Source organism: Caloenas nicobarica, chromosome 1, assembly GCF_036013445.1.
Source record: "Caloenas nicobarica isolate bCalNic1 chromosome 1, bCalNic1.hap1, whole genome shotgun sequence".
Taxonomy (NCBI): Eukaryota; Metazoa; Chordata; class Aves; order Columbiformes; family Columbidae; genus Caloenas; species Caloenas nicobarica.
In genome coordinates this window covers 216,011,267-216,030,047 of record NC_088245.1, presented here as the reverse complement: position 1 = coordinate 216,030,047, position 18,781 = coordinate 216,011,267, and the positions used below count along the sequence as shown (strand labels likewise).

General features: G+C 50.9%; 2 protein-coding genes across 2 annotated transcripts; both read left to right on the top strand.

The window, feature by feature from the left end:
- Positions 1 to 3,028: 3,028 nt before the first annotated feature.
- On the top strand, positions 3,029 to 4,003 carry LOC135987309 (olfactory receptor 52B2-like). Its single transcript, XM_065632121.1, has one exon. The coding sequence runs from the start codon at positions 3,029 to 3,031 to the stop codon at positions 4,001 to 4,003; it is 975 nt and encodes a 324-aa protein (XP_065488193.1).
- Positions 4,004 to 10,571: 6,568 nt separating this feature from the next.
- On the top strand, positions 10,572 to 13,085 carry LOC135996200 (olfactory receptor 52B2-like). The gene is made up of 4 exons (XM_065648034.1): positions 10,572 to 10,716; positions 11,139 to 11,193; positions 11,782 to 11,843; positions 12,046 to 13,085. Exons 1-4 carry the CDS (start codon positions 10,572 to 10,574, stop codon positions 13,083 to 13,085), a joined length of 1,302 nt encoding a protein of 433 aa, XP_065504106.1.
- Positions 13,086 to 18,781: the final 5,696 nt, after the last annotated feature.

Genomic DNA, 18,781 nt, shown 5'->3' with positions numbered 1-18,781 from the left:
CATAGAATAGTTGGGTTGGAAGAGACCTTTAAAGGTCATCTAGTCCAACCCCCACTGCTAGAAAAACAGGGAGGCATCTTTCTTCTGTGTCGGTTATGTATTATTTCTGAACCTGAGGCACCACAGCACTGAAGCAAAACAAGAAGTCACTGAATGATGAACATGTAATTGCAGGCCCAGTTATACAGAATTCATACTCCTCTGTTTCATAAAAAAATTACGATTACTTTCAGTCATTTTGATTTGGTCCTGGGATGAAAAAAAATCGCTAATTCATGCAATCCTATGTATTCAGACCTTTTTTTCTGCTGCATTGATGGACCTTCAACATGGTTGCAGGCAAAGAATTTTTGGATAATCTTTTAATTCATTTTTTGCTTCCTTTGAACAGACGGAGCTATTGCTTTTGGTTTTTTTTTGGTCACCGTCATGTACTTTAAAAATTATTTTGCAGTAGCAGTACATTATAAATTATGCAACTATGGCATGTCTGTTTTTCCAGTTGATGCCAGCTCAGACTAGCCGTTCAATGTGGGCAGAAATCTCTGCAGCCTTCTCCATTTTGCAAGGCAACGGGGGCAGCTTTGTGCTCGCAGCCACTCGTGGGCTTCGTTATTTGTAGATCATTGACCATGGGCTGGAGTCAGGCAGGTGGAGAATCCCCTCCCATGGAAGCACATGGCAGAGTGGGCAAAACTCTGAGGCTGTTTTGGGAGGTTTTATCAGTATAACAAGGCAGTTTTCACCCTGTGGGGGATGAAATGCTTGTGGACACCAGTGATGCTGCTCTGGAGCCCGTGAGCTCCGTTCAGGCTGTGCCATCCTGGTTCCCTCCAGAGTCCTCGCCGTGGTCAGGGGACACAGCTGGTCCTCAGGGGACACGGCTGGTCCCCAGGGGACACAGCTGGTCCTCAGGGGACACAGCCGGTCCCCAGGCATGGACAGAGTGAAAACAGTTGCAATGCAAATGACGGAAAAGCAGGAAATACCTTGACTCACCTGGGAGTGTTAACCGGGGTTAATCTTTAATTCACCAGCAATTTTAACTTCCACAAGTCGATGGGCTGAGGTTCCTTCTGAGATATGGGAGGGGGAAGGATCAACACCCCCAGCCCTGGGCAGCACAGACGGGGTTCGCGCTCCTGGCAGCTCTGCACCCGTCGGGGCTGAGGTTCCTCCTTCCTCCTCAGGCTGGCCCCTGGTGAGTCATTTTATACCAAACACTGGGGTTTGGGGCAATGCCTTCTTGTTTGAAAGGGATGAAAGGAAGCAAAGCAGCACATGAGAGAAATGTATTTCCATCTCATGAAGGAGTGGAGGTGCAAAGTCTTGCTGAACGGCTTTGTAAACCACATGCAGCCAGGCTGGCATTGGTGCCTGGGAATGTTCCCAGGCTGATTTAATTTGCAATTATAGACCTAGCCTATCCTTATTCACTGCTGTTGAATTTCATGGTTTTAAAAGTGGAATCGGATAAATATTTGTGATGAGCTGAAGTTCTCTTCTATGCTGACCGATGTTTTCAGTGGCCTTACGGTTCACAGAGGACAAGAATCCTTCTTCATGGAAACACTTCGTAACGCAAACATGTCTTACGCTCAGATACCTGCAGTTTGCAATACAAATAAAAGGCTGCAAGCAGGTCTGAAGATCGCAAGTTTAGCTTTGGTACAAATCAAACTAATTTTCCCACATCCCAGCCCTGGATTAGGCTTTTTTTAGAGGATGATACCCAGGGAAGGGGCTACAAACAGGGGCAAAACAGGGGGAATCACATAGAAACAGCAGTCCTGCATCGTTCCTTCTCCTCAAAGCCCTCGTCATGGCAAAGGACACGCAGAGGACTCTGCACGCTTGACTTCTTGGTGTTATTCAAACCTGCAAATATGCCCTGGAGCTGATCAGCCCCTGGTGGGACCGAGCTCTGCATTCGGGCTGCCCCAGCTCTTTGGGAACTGGGAAAACTGGAGGAGGTTGAGCTCGGAGGATGGACATGTCCCATGTTGGTGGAGCATCTGGGCAGAAATCTGCATTTGGGGGCTCCCTCCAGAGTATTTCCATGACTTGGCTGCCCTGATAGCACATGTTGCCTCGCATTTTGGGCCAGCATCTCTTTGTCCAAAGATCAGGCCGTGCAGCACACCATGTCTTTGTCCTCTTTATGGAGGAGAGGACAATGAAATAATGAAAAAGCAGGGAATTCCCAGGTGAGAGAGTTGCTCCAGGCTGTTCAGAAAGTCTGGGCATGGGCTGAGAGTGCAGCCTGGCTCTCCCTTTTTCCCCTTGGTGTCTGGCAGTGTTTGGGTCTCTGAAATCCCTGTGGGATGGGGAAGAGGCACAAAAAGCACTTTGTGTTGTTTGCAAACAGGTGAACATGTTTATACAGCTGGAAATACAGAGGGTAACATCCAGCAGAATTTCAGGGGTGGTCACAACCTCCAGAGGTGGTAGTTGAACATCAGCCACATTCAAGACACTGATCAGTGTTGGTACCAGTACCGTTTTTATTCCTACCTTAATAGTTTCTACAAGGAGCTCTCAGAAATGAACTGGCCACTGATCTGAACAAAGACATTGTATTATTTCATCTCCCTGAAGAAACACACGGTTCTAACAAAGATACACAGCTTTCCAGGTGCAAACGGATACAAAGCCCACCAACAGTGACAAGGCAAGTAATTATGGCTTTTACAAGCCTTTTTATGACAGTGGATAAAGCGGAGATAGAAAAGGACCTGGTCTGTTTTGCTGTGCAAATGGAGGGACAGAGAAGATGTTTTTCTTACAAAGTTTGTAAGGGTTGATAGGAAAGAATGGACAGATTCCTTTTTACAGCAAAACACCTCCAGTCAAGCGCAGGCCTTCAGAAATGGCTCCAGTTGGAAGGCAGTTGCATGTAGGATATGGTGTGCACCAATCTGTACAGTTGTAGGTGGTCATGGGCTAACGCCAGGCTCGCCAGGGGCTATTGATCTCTTGTCTTTCTTGCGCAGAGCAGAATCAGGCTGACGCTGGGCACTGGAGCACCATGCATGAGCTCAACGAGAGCAGCTTTGATCCCATCACCTTTGTCCTGACGGGCATCCCGGGGATGGAGGAGTCCCACATCTGGATCTCCGTCCCCTTCTGCCTGATGTACCTCACTGCGGTGTTTAGCAACTCTGTCCTCGTCTTTGTCATCATCACGGACAGGAGCCTCCATGAGCCCATGTACCTGTTCCTTGCTATGCTGGCTGCTGCTGACCTCATGCTTTCGACCGCAACGGTGCCCAAAATGCTGGCGATCTTCTGGTTCAGTGCCAGGGAAATTTCCTTCGATGCCTGCGTTACACAGATGTTCTTCACCCATTTCAGCTTCATCGTGGAATCGTCCGTTCTGCTGGCGATGGCGTTTGACCGGTACGTGGCCGTCTGTGACCCGCTGCGGTATTCTTCAACCTTAACCCCCTCGGTGATTGGGAAAATAGCCGTGGCCGCCGTTGTCCGGGGGTTCTGCATCATGTTTCCACCCATCTTCCTCCTGAAGCGGCTGCCGTTCTGCGGACACAACGTGATGCCCCACACCTACTGCGAGCACATGGGCATCGCCCGCCTGGCCTGCGCCGACATCAGAGCCAACGTCTGGTACGGGCTGACAACAGCTCTCCTTTCCTCCGGCCTGGACATCGTGCTCATCGCTATCTCTTACGCTCTGATTCTCAGGACGGTGTTTCAGCTCCCATCCCCGGAGGCTCGCCTCAAAACCCTGAGCACCTGCGGCTCCCACCTCTGCGTGATCCTCATGTTCTACGTGCCTGCCTTCTTCTCCTTTCTCACGCATCGGTTTGGCCATCACATCCCAAGTCACGTTCACATCCTCCTGGCCAACCTCTACGTCGTGGTCCCGCCGATGCTCAACCCCATCGTGTACGGGGTGAGGACAAAGCAGATCTGGGAGCGCGTTGTCCGCCTCTTCTGCCCCGTGGGGCAATGCCCCTGCCTCAGCACGGGGAGCCGGTGCTGAGCAACGACGGAGGGGACGGGGACATGGACGGGATTGGGAAAGCAGCACCAAGCGCTGCTGGAGGGGAGTGGGACATGGGCCAGGATCAGGAAGGCAGCACCAAGCGCTGCAGCACCTCTCGTCGTGGAGAAACAGGTTTGCCCAAGAAGTTTAAGAGAAGCTGAGGGCGGTGGGATTTCTGGAAGCATTGGCTTGGGTCAGCAGCGCCTTCATTGCTACTGGTTTCTCCTAGAGATGTTGCCCCTGAATGGTCCATCAGCAGAGACTGAGGCAGAGTTCAGCTGAGGAGCACCAAGGCTCTTACGCCTGCTGATTGACCATCGCCTACTGCTGCTGATTTTATTTGCTGTCCTACAGCTTCATTCCTGTTTGTTCCTTCAGCTGTGATCTCAGTGCCTAGACCATGAACGCCTCATTGGTCATCAGACTGGAGCCAGGTACACAAACCATAGCCGGATGGGCAAAGCGCTGTTTACCATGGCACAGACGATGGTCTGTCCTCCTGTCTCCACGGTCCAGCTTGCACTGCTGAGGGACCTGGCACCTCTTGCTGCTGAAGGTGTTTACACGCTGAAGAGCCCTGGGAGGTCAGGAAAGGCTTTGTGGCCTGCGTTTGAGGGAGACATATCCCTTAAAGCATGATGTCCAAAGCTGAATTCAAGCCTCTGGAGTGGAGTGCAAAGGGACAATGGTCTCCTACATCCTACACAGCCCACAGGGATGTTTTCTGTCTTTGGAAGAACATCTGTGCTGCTGAGCAGTGCTCAGTGTGAAGTACACTACACCCCAAGATCCTTTTCTGCCCACATGGCTGGCTAATTACCCACTGCTTCATTGCTGTACATTGGTTTCTCCTTCAGCACCAAAACAGCTTTGTCGAACTTTTCCTTGTTCCTCTCATTGGTGTGCGTACCAGTTGCATCAATAACACCTTATTCCACCTGAAGTCAGTGGCAAACTGCCCCAGACAGTTGTGAAAGGCAGCACTGCTGGAGTGTCCCAAGTGACCATACAGACCCTGGCGAGAAGGGAGCAGAGGCAGCACTGGAGACCTCAGGGGAAGCTTGCCAGGATTTCAGGTGTCCTGCTGGGAGGTCACTGTGCTCGGCACCGTGTTCAAGGTGGGTTTTGTTGCATCTTTGAGGCAGATGCACCTCCCCCTGCCCTGAAAGCACAAGATGCTTCTAGACCAATGGACCACTATGGTCATGCACACACTCCTTGGTTGACAGACAGGGCCCTTGACCAATGAAAAGCCTTGGCTGAGAGAAATTTCTGGACCACTACCATAAATGACCACAGCTCAGATTCAACCATGGTATAAATGGACCTGTTGGAGGCCCCATTGAGTTGTTCTCCTTGCAGCAGTGGGTGTGCAGTGGAGGTGTCTCCTGCTTACATTGGGATGCCGTCTAAGGAGATTTCTTCAAGGACTGAGACACCTTGCCTTATTGGTAAGCAATTATACCTTCTGAGTACCCTTGAGAGACCTTGGTTTTTATGAGTGGGAAGGTGCGCATTTTGAATCTTCACTCTAGAGTTTTGGTATCCCTTGAGTCTGAATTGGCAGTGTAGTAATTGAATTCCTCATCAGTGTTGGAATCTGTGTTTTGTAATGTTGTCAGAGTGCTGAATAATGTTGGATAAGCCGTGTTTGTAGTTGGTTCTCTGCCAAACAGTTCAGTTTGGAATAAAGCCTGTTTGGAGCTTGTCACTTGCCTAAATTGATTTTTGGGGTGCCTCCACAGCAATCATTGTAATATGGAGGACCATGGGGACACAGACACCACCTGTCAGGAGCCGTCTGGTTCCTGCAGCCTGGAGTGCAGTGGGAATGGGCTGTTCCCACCAGGCTGGAGCTTCTCAGTCCCATGGAAAAGTCACAGCAACACTCCCACCTGCCCAGCTCTCATCTCCAAAGCACAAAGGTCATTTTGCCCAGTGCTCATGGGCTTGGTGGGCAGCACACACTCAGATGTGACCAGTCCATCTTCTCGTCCTGACAGCAGAGTCCTGGTGGCCATTCTGGCTCAGCTGTGAAATGCCGAAGCTTCTGAAACCCATTGCAAAAATTGCTGTGCGAGTTGCTGTTGACCGTGAATAGCTGATGCTCTTGGTGGTTGCTTAGGGCTGCAGAAATAGCTGCAGCGGGTCTTGGGACGTGTTCCAGGGGGATCGGGTGGTGTGATGCAGGAGCAGCTGAGCCCTGCACAGCCCGGGCTTGGCCAACACGTGGGGTGGAAGAGGCCCCACTGCCACCCCTCCATGAGCTCCTCTGGCTCTAGTGGCTCCTGGGGTTGTTGAGCACTAAACCACCACTGTCCTTCAGAGCTGCAGCACTGGTTTCCTTTGCCCTGTGGGGAGGAACTCTGGGACGAGGAAGAGAAGGAAAGGCATCAGAGCCCAGAGACCTTTCCTTCATCCTTTCGTTCTTGTTTTACTGGGTGGGATGCTGAGACAAATGCTTGCTTCTCTCTGCATCACACCTACTGTCAGCTGCATTTCTCTCTCACACACCTCTCTGAGCGATGGGGCTCTGGACACTTTGTGGTCCCCTTCTGAGCTCAGGGGCTTCCTCGGGTCTGGCCAGTACAACTGCTGGTGTTGTCATATGCAGGGACAGGAGTTGGGCTCGGTGATCCTGGTGGGTCCCTTCCAACTCAGGACATTCTATGATTCCTCATCCAGGCAGCAACCGAAGTCCTGAATGCAGCAATTCGTGAGCCCTTTCTGAAGGCTTGTGCTCTGCAGGCCAGATCTCACAGCAACGTCTGCAGCTCTGACCCTTCATCAGCTGTGAGACCTGAAGGAGAGTCTGGTGTGCTCATGTCCATAGTAACAAGATGGAGCAGATCATCCATCTCTTTCTGCAGAATGTCCTTTTTTCCCCTGAAAAGGGTGGTGGGCACTTGCCAAGCCCATGGCCCAACTGTGCTGCAGAGTTTCCTGTGGTGGGGAAGCCACCTCCAAGGCAGCGACATGTCTCAACCTCGGAGGTGCCTCAGGTGCTGGTGACCCTGGAGATGGTGGGGAACGGCTCTCCCTGGCTCTGGGCTCCACAAAATCCTCGTGCCCTGCACCAGGGCTGGGAGCCAGGAGGTCCTGAGGGCTCCGCCTGGCGCTGATCAAGCCCAATGCCCCTGATTTGAGAGCTGGAGCAAGGGGCACTGACTGGGACCAGGCGTGTTCACAGCTGAATGACGCAGGAGATGACATTGGTACAGCACCCAAAACTCTGCTGTGCTCCGGTCATCCCAGTAATGCTGCTACAACTTCAAAAGAAAAGGCAAGGATAGAGATTCAGGATTTCAGATTTTAAAAAATGCAAAAGTTCCAAACTCTTTCGATCCTTTTTTTTTTTTTTTCTTTTTTTCCTGATTTCATCAAAGGTGGGAACCCTGCGACAGGCACAGGGGAAATGAAAGTCTGTTCATTAAAAGCTGTTTGCTTAACAGCAAAGATAACAGAGCCGGTTACAAAAGCTGCTCATATCGTCGGATTTTTTAATGTTCTCAGAAGAGCCGTGTTTGTGTTGGCTTTCTTAACAAAAGCGAGTATTTACACAGAGTGGGATTTCTGATAGGAGACGAAGCTGTGGGAAAGCAAATGTGTCAGGAGAGCAGGTCGTCATGGGCAGCACGTGAATCCATTTGGACTGGAGTAGATGCTGTGAGGTCTTCAGGGGCTGGAGGACTGGGAGGAGCTGACAGCAGCTGTCACAGGGGTTACGGCGGATCTGCAGGTGGGAGTGGGATATGGGACAGCTCGTGACTGCAAGAGGCTTGTTTGCCGATTCAGAAGTTCTACTCCAGCCCTGCCTTCCTACCTGAAAACATGAACTTGTTGGCAAAGCAACCTGCTGCTGAGGAGTTTTCTCCTGAAAGCCTTTTGGCCGGCTCCAATAACAACTGAGCTGCCATCTAAACTTGTCAATATTAAAGAATGATACAGCTCACTGGTGTCTCTTGTTACACGTTTTAGCTGACACGATTATTTCTGCCACCTTCTTCAACCCTTCCCTCTTTGGCCTCTTCCCAGCGATGAAGTTAAGCATGAGCCTAACTCTGAGCACAAGAGCAGTGCAGCTCAAAGGAGCGTCTGTGCTCAGAGGTGGCACAAGGCTGAGCATGGTCCTGAGGAGTCCTGTGCCATCATCATCTTCATCATGGAGCTTCTGGGAGGTAGCATCTCCCTGGGCAGGTGCTGCACAAGTGCAAAACAGAAGACCTGCCCCCAAATTGGTTCTGCTCTGGGGTCCTCAGCGCAGGACACACATGGAGCTGCTGGAGAGGGGCCAGAGGAGCCCCAGAAATGACCCGAGGCTGGAACAGCTCTGCTGGGAGGACAGGCTGAGAGAGCTGGGGGGTTCAGCTGGAGAAGAGAAGCTCCAGGGAGACCTTAGTGCGGCCTTTCAGTGCTTAAAAGAAAGATGAGGACAGACTTTTGAGCAGGGTTTGTTACTATAGGACAAGGGGTGATGGTTTAAACTAAAGGAGGGAGATTCAGGCTGGACATGAGGAAGGAATTGTTGCCCTGAGGGTGGTGAGAACCTGGCCCAGGTTGGCCAGAGAGGTGGTGGCTGAACCATCCCTGGAGACATCCCAGGCCAGGCTGGACGGGGCTCTGAGCAACCTGAGCTGGTGCAGATGTCCCTGCTCATGGCAGGGGGGGCACTGGGGGGCTGGGAAGGGCCCTTCAACACAAACTATTCTGTGATTTTATGATAAATAACAGAAAATGGGCAGGGAATGGCAGTAACAGACCAGTGCTGATCTGTGTGCTGTGTTACTGCCCTCCCCCACAGGCACTTTTCTTGGGGTGATGTTACCCCAGTGACTGGTCCTCAGCGCTCGGGGATCCTCTCTCAGGGGTGACACGTTCTTCCAGGCTCCCACATTCTCACCTGCACTTTAGCAGCCAGCTTGGTTGGGATGGGCTGTGTGTCACTGTGCTGGGTGGGTGCGTTTCATGGGTCCTCCTGCTTCTCGGGGTTTCTAAGAAGAGTTTTATACAGCTGAGGAGTTGTTTTAAACTTGCTTTGCCCCTTGGATGGATGTGGTGACCGGGTCAGGGAGCAAACTGCAGAGGCAAATGTCCCCGAGTCAATGAATCACTAGCTTAGCAATTAATGTCCAAAGGGGCGTGCATAATGGGATATTAGCCACCTGATTAGGAAGATTTATATTTATAGTGTAGTTAAAACGTTAGCTTAATAACTCACACGAGATGTGAAACCAGTACTTCCGCACTTTGTATTCTGTTTGCCACTTTAGAAAGACACACATTTATTTTTAACTCGATTGGTGTGGTAGGCTATTTGTGGGCATATTTGGATCACCAGGACCCTTTCCTGGGGGAGAAGGAAGGGATTTTACTGAAGTTTTTTCATGTCATTCACATAGCACATGCAAAAAGTAACCGAAATCTCAAAAACTTTGGGAGAAAAGTGGAAGTCAATGGAGTCACTGTAAGAAACTATCCTCAGTGGATGCGTGGGCAGCATATTCATGATAACATGCACTGAGAGGGAGTCAAGCCTGCGCCTGAAGTGGAGACCATGCATCAGGTTTGTGCTGAGTCAAGCTCTAAGCATTTGCTTTAGAGGGAATTGCTCTTGAGCTGTATTTGAACACTTTGCTGAATAGACAGAGACAAGCACGGCTTTCATCATGAACAAAGCCTTGAGTGGTCTGGGTTGAAGTACCACATTTCCATTCATTTTTATTGCTTTTTACAAACAATGGTGCTTTATTAATTGTTCTTCATCTGCAGAGCTCTGCAAGTAATAAATCAGAGTAGCAAAGCCTAATGATGTCACTTCATCTTACCTCCATCACCATAATGTCTTACCAAATGTCAGTTAATTGATAAAAATCCCCACTGCACAGAGAGGCAGATAATAAATAGCATGTCCTTGTAAACTGTCCTGCCTGAAATGAGATGGTAAGTCAGCAGCCAGGGTGGAGTTACTGGCGGGTTGGTTTACTCTCCCGTATCAGAGGTCCCTGCTGTTCCCCAGGGGTCCCTGGCAGGTCCCCGAAGGGTTGTGGCAGTTGGAAAGATGCTGATTACAGTTCCCCTGACCTCACTACACAGTCTGCTCAGGGTGTCTGCAGGTGTCCACAGGAGGAACAGTATCCAAATAAATCCAATGCTCTATTCTAAAACCAGCAATGAGGACAAAATCAGCTGAAAGGTTAACAGCAGCAATGTCTGCTGATCCCTGTCTCAGAGCTCCCAAGTTCCTCTCCATCATGCTTCACAAAAAGCTGAAACAGGTCCTGATCCCAAAGCACTTCCAGGGTGAGGACGAGGGTAAAACTCACACCTGGTTGACAGGTCCCTGCTTGTCCCAGGCTGGCTCCTGCACAGCCCTGGGAACCCCTTTGGGATCCAGGGCCAGGCAATGAATCTTGCAGAAGTTACTGTGGTTGAGGAGATGATGAGTGATGGGATGGTGAGGATTCACCGAGGCTGCTTTGGGCACAGCCTGGAGGTCTGCAGGGCTTGTACAATCCCTACCCAATTAGCACAGTCGTAGGAAATACCCAGGGGAAATGAACTGGTGATGTCCCTGATGCTCTTCACCACCTGTGCTGAGGATGAGCACAACATCAGTGTCCTGCGGTGCCCCAGGGGACTCTCTGGACATGGTATAAACACCCAGGCTCAGGCTCTGTACGAGCAGGATCCCATCGCTGGCACAGGAGTGGGTGAGTTTGCTGGGTCATGGCACTGTGGTTTCAGCTGGGTTTGATGGGTTAGAGATGGATTAGGAAGATAGGGAGCTGTCGTGTGATTCCACTGCCAGAGACACGTAAACATTTCCTGGCAGCGGTTCTGGCTGCATCATCCAAAGTCCCTGCGTGAGCGTGGCAGGGAGAGCCCCGGGCAGTGTGTTTCTCCAGGGGATGGAAGCAGCATCCTCCTCCTGCTCGCTTCTTCCAGACATAGCGCATGTGAAGGGATTTCACTTAGAGCAAGAATGGACTTGTGTTCTTCTAATACGTTAAGTGCACCGGGTGGGAGCTAGGACGGAAGTTTGCCTGTATATTTTCCATATTCGGTTAAACAGCCGTCTCCAGAGCCGGGGTGTTCAGGGGGTTTCATTATTTATTTTCCACTGTCTCAATAGCACCTGGCAACCCAGCAGCTGCTCAGAGCTGGTTCATTCTCCAGGGTCATAGCGCGTAAGGTGGCAGCTCCTGGCACACAGCTGGTTACTCCTCACGGCACTGTAGATCCCCCTTTAGACCCTGGACATTTTGATAATGCCCTGCTGCTGGCGGCTTTTAATTTTGTCTCTTTGCATATGTGACAAGAGAATTTCTCCAGATGCCTGGGCGATCGGGCACTGCTGTCTGGGGCTCTTGCAAAGCAGAGCTTTTGGGATCAACAGGGCTCTCCGCTACCTGTCACTCGCCTTGCTCTTGGCAGAGTGAGGTCACACACCGTTACAGGGACAGACCTTTTGTAGGGGTTGATACGGGCAGGCAAAATCCCGAGAAGGACAGGACTGGACCAAGCTCCTTGTGTCTGTTTTCGTAGGCAGCTTTCCAACAGCTCTGAGTCACTGAAGCTGGGTGTCCCAGAGGAGCAATGCACATGCCTTCTTTGTGGCAGTCATGGGAGAGCAAGAAAATGGTCCTTAATATATTTCTAACCCTGGAGATTTATCAGTTGCAGCATAAATGGTGTTCACAACCACGTGTGTCACCCAAAGAAGCATTTGTGTAATCACCGTTTCAAGAGTGAATCTCCTGTACATTTTGCCCTAGTTCCAAGCAGCTGCAGGCAGAAGACTGTCCTTATTTCAAAGACTCAGACAGCATAAATGACAGTACCTAGCTGAGATGAAGGGACCTGAATAGTGGAGAACCCTGATGGAGCAAATTGCAGAATATTTAACACTTCCAGGTAAAGTATGGTTCAGAATTTAAAGTGTCTGTGCCATGGGCAATGCTAATCATGAATTCGGCTCCCCTTTGTATCTCAGGTATGGTTCAGCTGCCCTTAGAGCTTTTCTTCCTACCGTTACACAGCTTCTGCAAGCGAAACGCGATGTGAAGTGTTGCATCAAGCCGTGTTGACACCCAATGTGTCGGGATCCCATCCCACATTCTTTGTCTTGGTGGGGATACCTGGGATGGAGAAGTTTCACACCTGGATCTCCATCCCCGTCTGCACAATGTACTGTACTGCCCTTCTCGGGAACTCGGTCCTGCTGGTCACCATCGTGAAGGAGCGCAGCCTCCATGAGCCCATGTACATCTTCCTGTGCATGCTGGCAGTGTGCGACCTGCTGTTGTCCACTGCCACTGTGCCCAAAACCCTCAGTGTCCCCTGGTCTCTGTCCACCCAGATCTCTTTCAGTGGCTGCCTGGCACAGATGTTCTCCATCTATTTCATTTTTGTGGCAGAGTCAGCTGTTTTAATGGCGATGGCCTTTGATCGGTACATCGCCATTTGCGACCCCCTGCGATACACGGCTGTCCTGACACGCTCTGTTGTGGGGAAGGTTGGAGTGGCGGCTTTAATCAGGAGTTTCTGCATCATGTTCCCCGCAGTCTTCCTCCTCAAGCGGCCGCCGTTCTGCGGGCGCAATGTCATGCCCCACACCTACTGCGAGCACATCGGCGTGGCCCGCCTGGCCTGCGCCGACATCTCCGTCAACATCTGGTACGGGGTCGCTGCCGGCTTCCTTTCAGCCGGCTTGGACGCCGTCTCCATTGCCATCTCCTACGTGCTGCTCTCCAGGTGCCTCTGGAGGCTGCCATCCCCACGGGCCTCCCCCAAGGCTCTGCACACCTGCGGCTCCCACCTCTGCGTCATCGCCGTGTTTTACACGCCGGCTTTCTTCTCCTTCCTGGCACACCGGTTTGGCCAGCACGTTCCTCGGCATGTTCTCATCTCCCTGGCCAATCTCTACGTTGTGGTGCCGCCCGTGCTCAACCCCATCATCCATGGGGTGAGAACAAGGCAGATCCGGGAGCACGCGGCCCACCTGCTCAGGCCGGGGGGCTTGGGCGGCGGGGCACAACCGGGCAGGCAGGAATGGGCAACCGGGCCGGTCTGCCGGTGAGAGGGGTGAAACAAAGCTCTGAAAAGAGGGAAGCGAATGAAAAACAGTGGGAACCTGGCAAACACAGGCCAGATGGGAATGTTTTCAGAGTTAGTGTATTCAATAGATGTCAACATCCAGAGAGGCTGGACGGGTTCCCAGATGTACTGACGGGAAACAGCTCGTTGGGCCAGTGGGAGCCAGACACCAGGGACCACCACTAGTCCCGTGTGCCTGGGATCCCTTGCATTGTCCTGTTGGGTTTTCGTACAGTCAAGACCTTTGCAAGCAAAAATACAGTTTCTGAATTCTTTAGGTGCTATTGAGGAGCTTGTGAAACAGAAAACATTAAAGATGTACGTATAAAATATGTGCCTGTTATCTGGGTGTACCAATGTCTGTGTTTGAGCTGGGTATTGTCTCCGTGGGATGGGAGCAGGTGTGGCTGGGCCGGTGATGCTCCCTGAAGGCGCTCAGGCCTGGGAGCACCCGTTGGGTCCTGTCGTGGTTTGGTTGCGGGGTGACAATAAAACTGTGGCAGATGTATTGTTAACCCCCTCTCCCACCGCCACCTTCCCCTTTCAGCCCCTGTCTCTCCCCCCTTCCCACTAAGGACAGGCGACTGGGAGGGAAAGAAGGACAGAGAGAAGAGAGTTGGAAAAAATTAAAAATGTTTTACTAATGCTACCAATAAAAATAGAGAAAATAATACAAAATATACAAAACCAATCTTGAAAGACCCGGCAGCTGCTCCGGCAGATGTGGGGCCGGCACCCGAAGTCCTGGACTGGACTCTGCAGCCAACCGGAGCTGGATTCAGTCTGTCACTGGGCCTCAGTCCGCAGGGACAACTCGCGAGGTCCTCTCCCAATGTCGGCCGTAAGGAAAAGGGACGAGATCCTCGTGATCTCCCACTTTTATATGAAGTATGACGTGAATGGGATGGAATACTTTAGTTGGTCAATTTTCAGTTCACCTCCTGCTTGCACATCTTGTGAGATGCATCGTTATCAATGACCTTGCGTTCCATTGCTATGTCTACCAAAACACGTACCTAACTTTCAGGAAAACTGCAGTTAGTAAGAAGACTTTAGCTGACAAGGAAAATCACTAAAAGATAAACTTGTTTTTTAACAAAACCAGGACAGGCCCCCTCTCTCTCAATGCCCTCTCAGATGGCCGCGAGACACAGAGATGGTGTGAGCACTGCTCCTCTGCCCTGCTCGGCCCAGCTGCCCAGCACTGGCTGTTTGCACCACAGCCACCCGTCGTCTGGAGCAGCCCACAGCACGGACGTAGCTCACCAGGCCCACAGGTGATCAGGTCCCAGCGTCCCTCCCTGGCCGTGGGCTGAGGGAAGGCTGCAGGCTTTGCTGCCAACAACATGGGTTTGCTTCACTCTTGCTGCTTAGGGCTGTGCCCTCAACTCTGCTGCGGGCAAGGAAGGGAAGATCTCATGTCTTCGGCTGAGCTGGGCGCTTTGGGGCAGAGGGGGAGTCCGTGGTAACAGGAGCCATCCAGGTCCTGTCTTGGCATCCCTGTCTCTGGACTCCCAGGAGATGTGCAGAGCCAGCCTGGCTGCCGAGCATGGGGAAACCCCCTGATAGCTAATGTCAGATGCAACTCAAGTACAACACATTTGTACAGAGACGTGGCCCTGATCCCACACGGGGTGTAAGTGAGCCAAGTCCAGCAGGACAGGGACCTCCAGCTCCCCAAACTGCCTCTCCTACAATTTCCAGAGAGATCTGTCTTGGAGCAGCCAGCTGGGAAGGAAACTGGGAGCAAATCTTGATATAACATCAGCTGTGGCAATAAAAATGTGACTTTACCTGTCATCAGTACTGCTCTGTCAAGTACCTCAGAGTGTTTTGCAAATATTCCTACTTTTCACTAGTAACACTGGTAAACTGGGCGTTAGCCTGTTTTCTGTAGTAGGACCACATCTACTGAAAAAGGGAGGTGTGACCAGCCCATTGCCTAAGGATGAGGAAGATAGCATGGCTTACTACAGAAATACAGACATGGGCAGTGACATAACGCTTCTGTAGGTGAAAGCTGAGGTAATGGTTTTGAAGCCTGCTAGCAAATACAAGAACCATCCTTTTTCTCTCTCTACCTCTTGGCTTGAATTTCTAGGCCCCCTTCTGCACCCAGAATGGGCTAGCTCTAGATTTGGGTGCCAGCTCTAGCTCAGAGAAGTGCCCACATGCCCTCTGGGAGCCAGGAGGTATCTCCCCCTGGATGTGTCTGCTGGGTTTGGACCTTGCGTGTGGACAAAGCCACCAGCCAGCCTGGTGGCACCTGTTGGCACAAGCTGGGTTGATCCATAGTGTGGGCCAGTCTTGGAGGCTTTGGGACTGAGCTGCTGACCCATGCAGATGGACCACGGGTCTGTGTCCTCCCGTTCCCAGTGTCACACCCCAAGGAATGGGAAGTTTTACTATGGGATGCTTCCTCTCTGCCTTGTTTTCAAGAAAAAGGGACCTGTTTTGGGTCTGTGAATGGAAGGGAGGGCAGAGGTGACCTCCCAGAGCCCGACGGTGCTGCAAGGTGGGGATGGAAACTGTCCCTGTCCTCGGGACACTCACCCGCGCCAGCACTTCTGGTGCATTCCTGATGACTAAATTTTCCTGAATTTTCAGGCATCTCCAGCAACCCCAAAGTCTCCAGTGCACCTCAAGCCTCTTTATATTGTGGTGCACATTTCAATTCAGATTTTGCCTGTGAATATTTCTGTTCACATTTCTAACTGCCTTTAGGAACTGGACTCAGGCAAGTGGAAATTGGCAGGTCTGGATAACGTGGGCCTGAGGGGTCCAGAAGAGCCAGTGGAGGAACCACCAGGCCTGCAAGTCTTCCTCAAGTATCCCCAGGCTTAGCAAAGCTACTGAAAATAAAGGAAAAAAAGAAATACTTTTTGACATGTGCTAATATTAAAAAGGAGAAATGGGATTATTGGAGAAATTTGAAACTTCTTAGTTCGATATTAGCTCCAAATAAAATAATGGAAAAGTGAATATGAGACTTGATCAATAAAGTGTAAAAAGGGCAAGAACATAATTAATGGCGCTCAGTACTTATTTTTGGTATTTAGCTTCTGTAGAACCATGTAGTTTCATTTTCTGATGACTTTCACATTTGGGTGATACAGTTACCTGAAGGAAACTGTGGGTAGTTTTTTATTTTCACAACGTTGTGATATATACCTCATTATAACAAATAAATAAAGAAATATATAACAAGTAATGGAGTTTGGCTATCTGCAAAGCCTTATTTCAGTGATAGCTCCCCACTGAGAGCTGGTTTTCCTTATATTTCTGGGGACATTCAGCAGGGATTGATCGAATGCTGGGTCTGATGCTATGTATGATTGTTATCAGTTGTGTAGAAGCAAGTATAAAATCATTGCTAATCAGGTTTTTGGATGATGCAGAGACAGCTAATTTAATAGAGGTGAATGCAAAGTCATAGTGCTAAGGAGGAGGGGTGAAGGCTGTACCAGAGGAGGGGGCTCCAGAGAAGCTCAGGCGTCCGAGGGAAGGAGCGTTTGGGTGGGGACACTTTGGGTGACGCTTGGCCAACGGGCCACTGTGAGGGTCCTGGTGTGTCCCTGTAGCTGTGCAGAGGTGATGCTGGACAATGCTGGTCCATGCTCCCGTCGGCTTCTTAAATATTTCACCCAGTCCAAAGTCCATGTTTTTGAAAACGTAGGGTAAGCTGGGAGGTCCCTCAGCACATGATGCTCTTGGTGGAATGAGGAGGGACCAGGGGAGGCTGGAGCTGTGCTGGTTCCAGGAGACGTCCTGCTCCTTCTCCCAGCACGCAGAATGATAGAGTCATAGAATGTCCTGAGTTGTGAGGGACCCGCAAGTGTCATCAAGTCCAACTCCTGTCGCTGAATATGACAACCCCAAAAATTTACACTGCCCAGTGCTGCCCAGTCCCTGTGAAACACCCCTCCCACTGCTGCAAGAATGACGGGGATCAGATGAGCGGGGGAAGACCAGGAGAAACCAGCACTTTGATCCATCTTTGCTCAGCCACAATGATGGCTGAGAGTTGTTTCAGTTGCCTTTCAATGAAAATGAAAGCAAAGCATCTCACAGATGCTGTGTGGTGTTATGAAGCTTTCTGAGGCTGCGTGACAGCAACAGTCCGTTTTGGTGTTAAAGGCCATGAAAAATAAGCCTTTGGTCCTAGGAACTGCTGGAGGCCAAGACAAACTTGTTTGAGTGTCTGCTGAAAAGATTGGAGGCCATCTGGTGACCTCAGGTGAGATGTGGGGTGCTAGCTCGACACTAAGAAGCACAATCTTCCTCAGTGGTGGGATATGAAAGGGTGAATTTCCTTTACCTGTTTCAGCATTTCTGTCATTAAATATAATTCTCCTTGTCTGGTGAATCAAGAGGAGCGGAAGCCTGTGTTTTGAGTCATGGACATCTTTGGATCATGAGCACCATCTGGAGAATTTCCTCTACATAAGTGCAACAGAGGAGCCTAAAACATCTGCTCAGTATCACACCTCTCAGTGAACATGTAAGAAGGTGAAAATAATCAGCTGAAATGGGAAAAAAGAGTGTCAATTTTATGTTCCTTCACATCAGGACTTACATTTTGAGATGGGGTGCGGATCAATGGAGGGAAAGTGAGCTGTCTCCTGGGTGTGGGTCCCCCAGGGTCTATAAAAAACCCCATCCCTTGATGCAAGAGCAGATTCCCGGAACCTGCACATCGCTGCCTGAGGGCAGAAAACCCTCGTTAGAGGCTGGGGCAGCAAACTGGTGAGTTGCTTGTGCTGAGTGAGCGAGTTCCTGCGCTTTTAGGAAGGTGTTGTATCAGTGGAAGGGTTGAAATTAAAATTGCCTGCTGTGGCAGGCAGGACGCCTGTGTCACTGCCAAGGTGCAGCAACGCGCTGCCTGACTTTGGGTGCTGCCTGGTTAAACTGCGTCTGAGCCTGTCCTGGCTTTTCCTCCCACAGATGCCGGTGCTTGGGCAGACCTGTGCACTCAGCTGTTAGGCGAGAGCACGATTAAGCCAGGATCAGATGGGCAGAGCAGGGGGAAACAGTCTCTCCCTGTTCAGGCTCAGAGGAGGATGCCCTGGTACCACCCTGAGTGCATCCACCACTTGTGGGAAGGCTGGTCCATGGTTGCACAGGTCCAACTCATTTACAGCCCCAGTACGTAAACTGGAACAGGCTGCTCAAAGAGCTTGTGCAGTTCCCATCCTTGGGGATTTTTGAGTCTCACCCAGTTAAAGCTGACCCTGCTTTGTGCAGGAGGTTGGGCCAGAGACCTGCCAAGGTCCAGTCCAGCCCGGATTGCTCCACGGTTCTGCGACTGTGAGCAGCTGTTGTGGATTAGGTCTTCTGGCAGCGTCAGCAAGACTGTGAGCTTGCGTACTGAAAACCTGTTACACTGAGGTTTGTTCTGTCCTTTCTTTTCGGCACTGGAAGCCTTGTAGAAAGCGCAAGGAACAGGCTATCATGTCAGCTGGCAATTGCACTGCCCTTGCTCCCGTCACCTGTGTCCTGACAGGCATCCCTGGCCCGGGGGACTCTGGATCTCCTAGGGTGAGATTGGATATGAGGAAACATTTCTTCACAGAAAGGGCTGTCGGGCATTGGAACAGGCTGCCCAGGGCAGTGGTGGAGTCACCATCCCTGGAGATGTTAAAAAGACACATGGATGAGGCTCTTAGGGACATGGTTCAG

Coding starts and splice junctions, on each gene's coding strand:
- LOC135987309 (XM_065632121.1), top strand. CDS start 3,029: ATGCATGAGCTCAACGAGAGCAGCTTTGATCCCATCACCTTTGTCCTG.
- LOC135996200 (XM_065648034.1), top strand. CDS start 10,572: ATGTCCCTGATGCTCTTCACCACCTGTGCTGAGGATGAGCACAACATC. Junction 11,194..11,781: donor ATTCTCCAGGGTCATAGCGC/GTAAGGTGGCAG, acceptor ATTTTGCCCTAG/TTCCAAGCAGCTGCAGGCAG. Junction 11,844..12,045: donor CTCAGACAGCATAAATGACA/GTACCTAGCTGA, acceptor ACCGTTACACAG/CTTCTGCAAGCGAAACGCGA.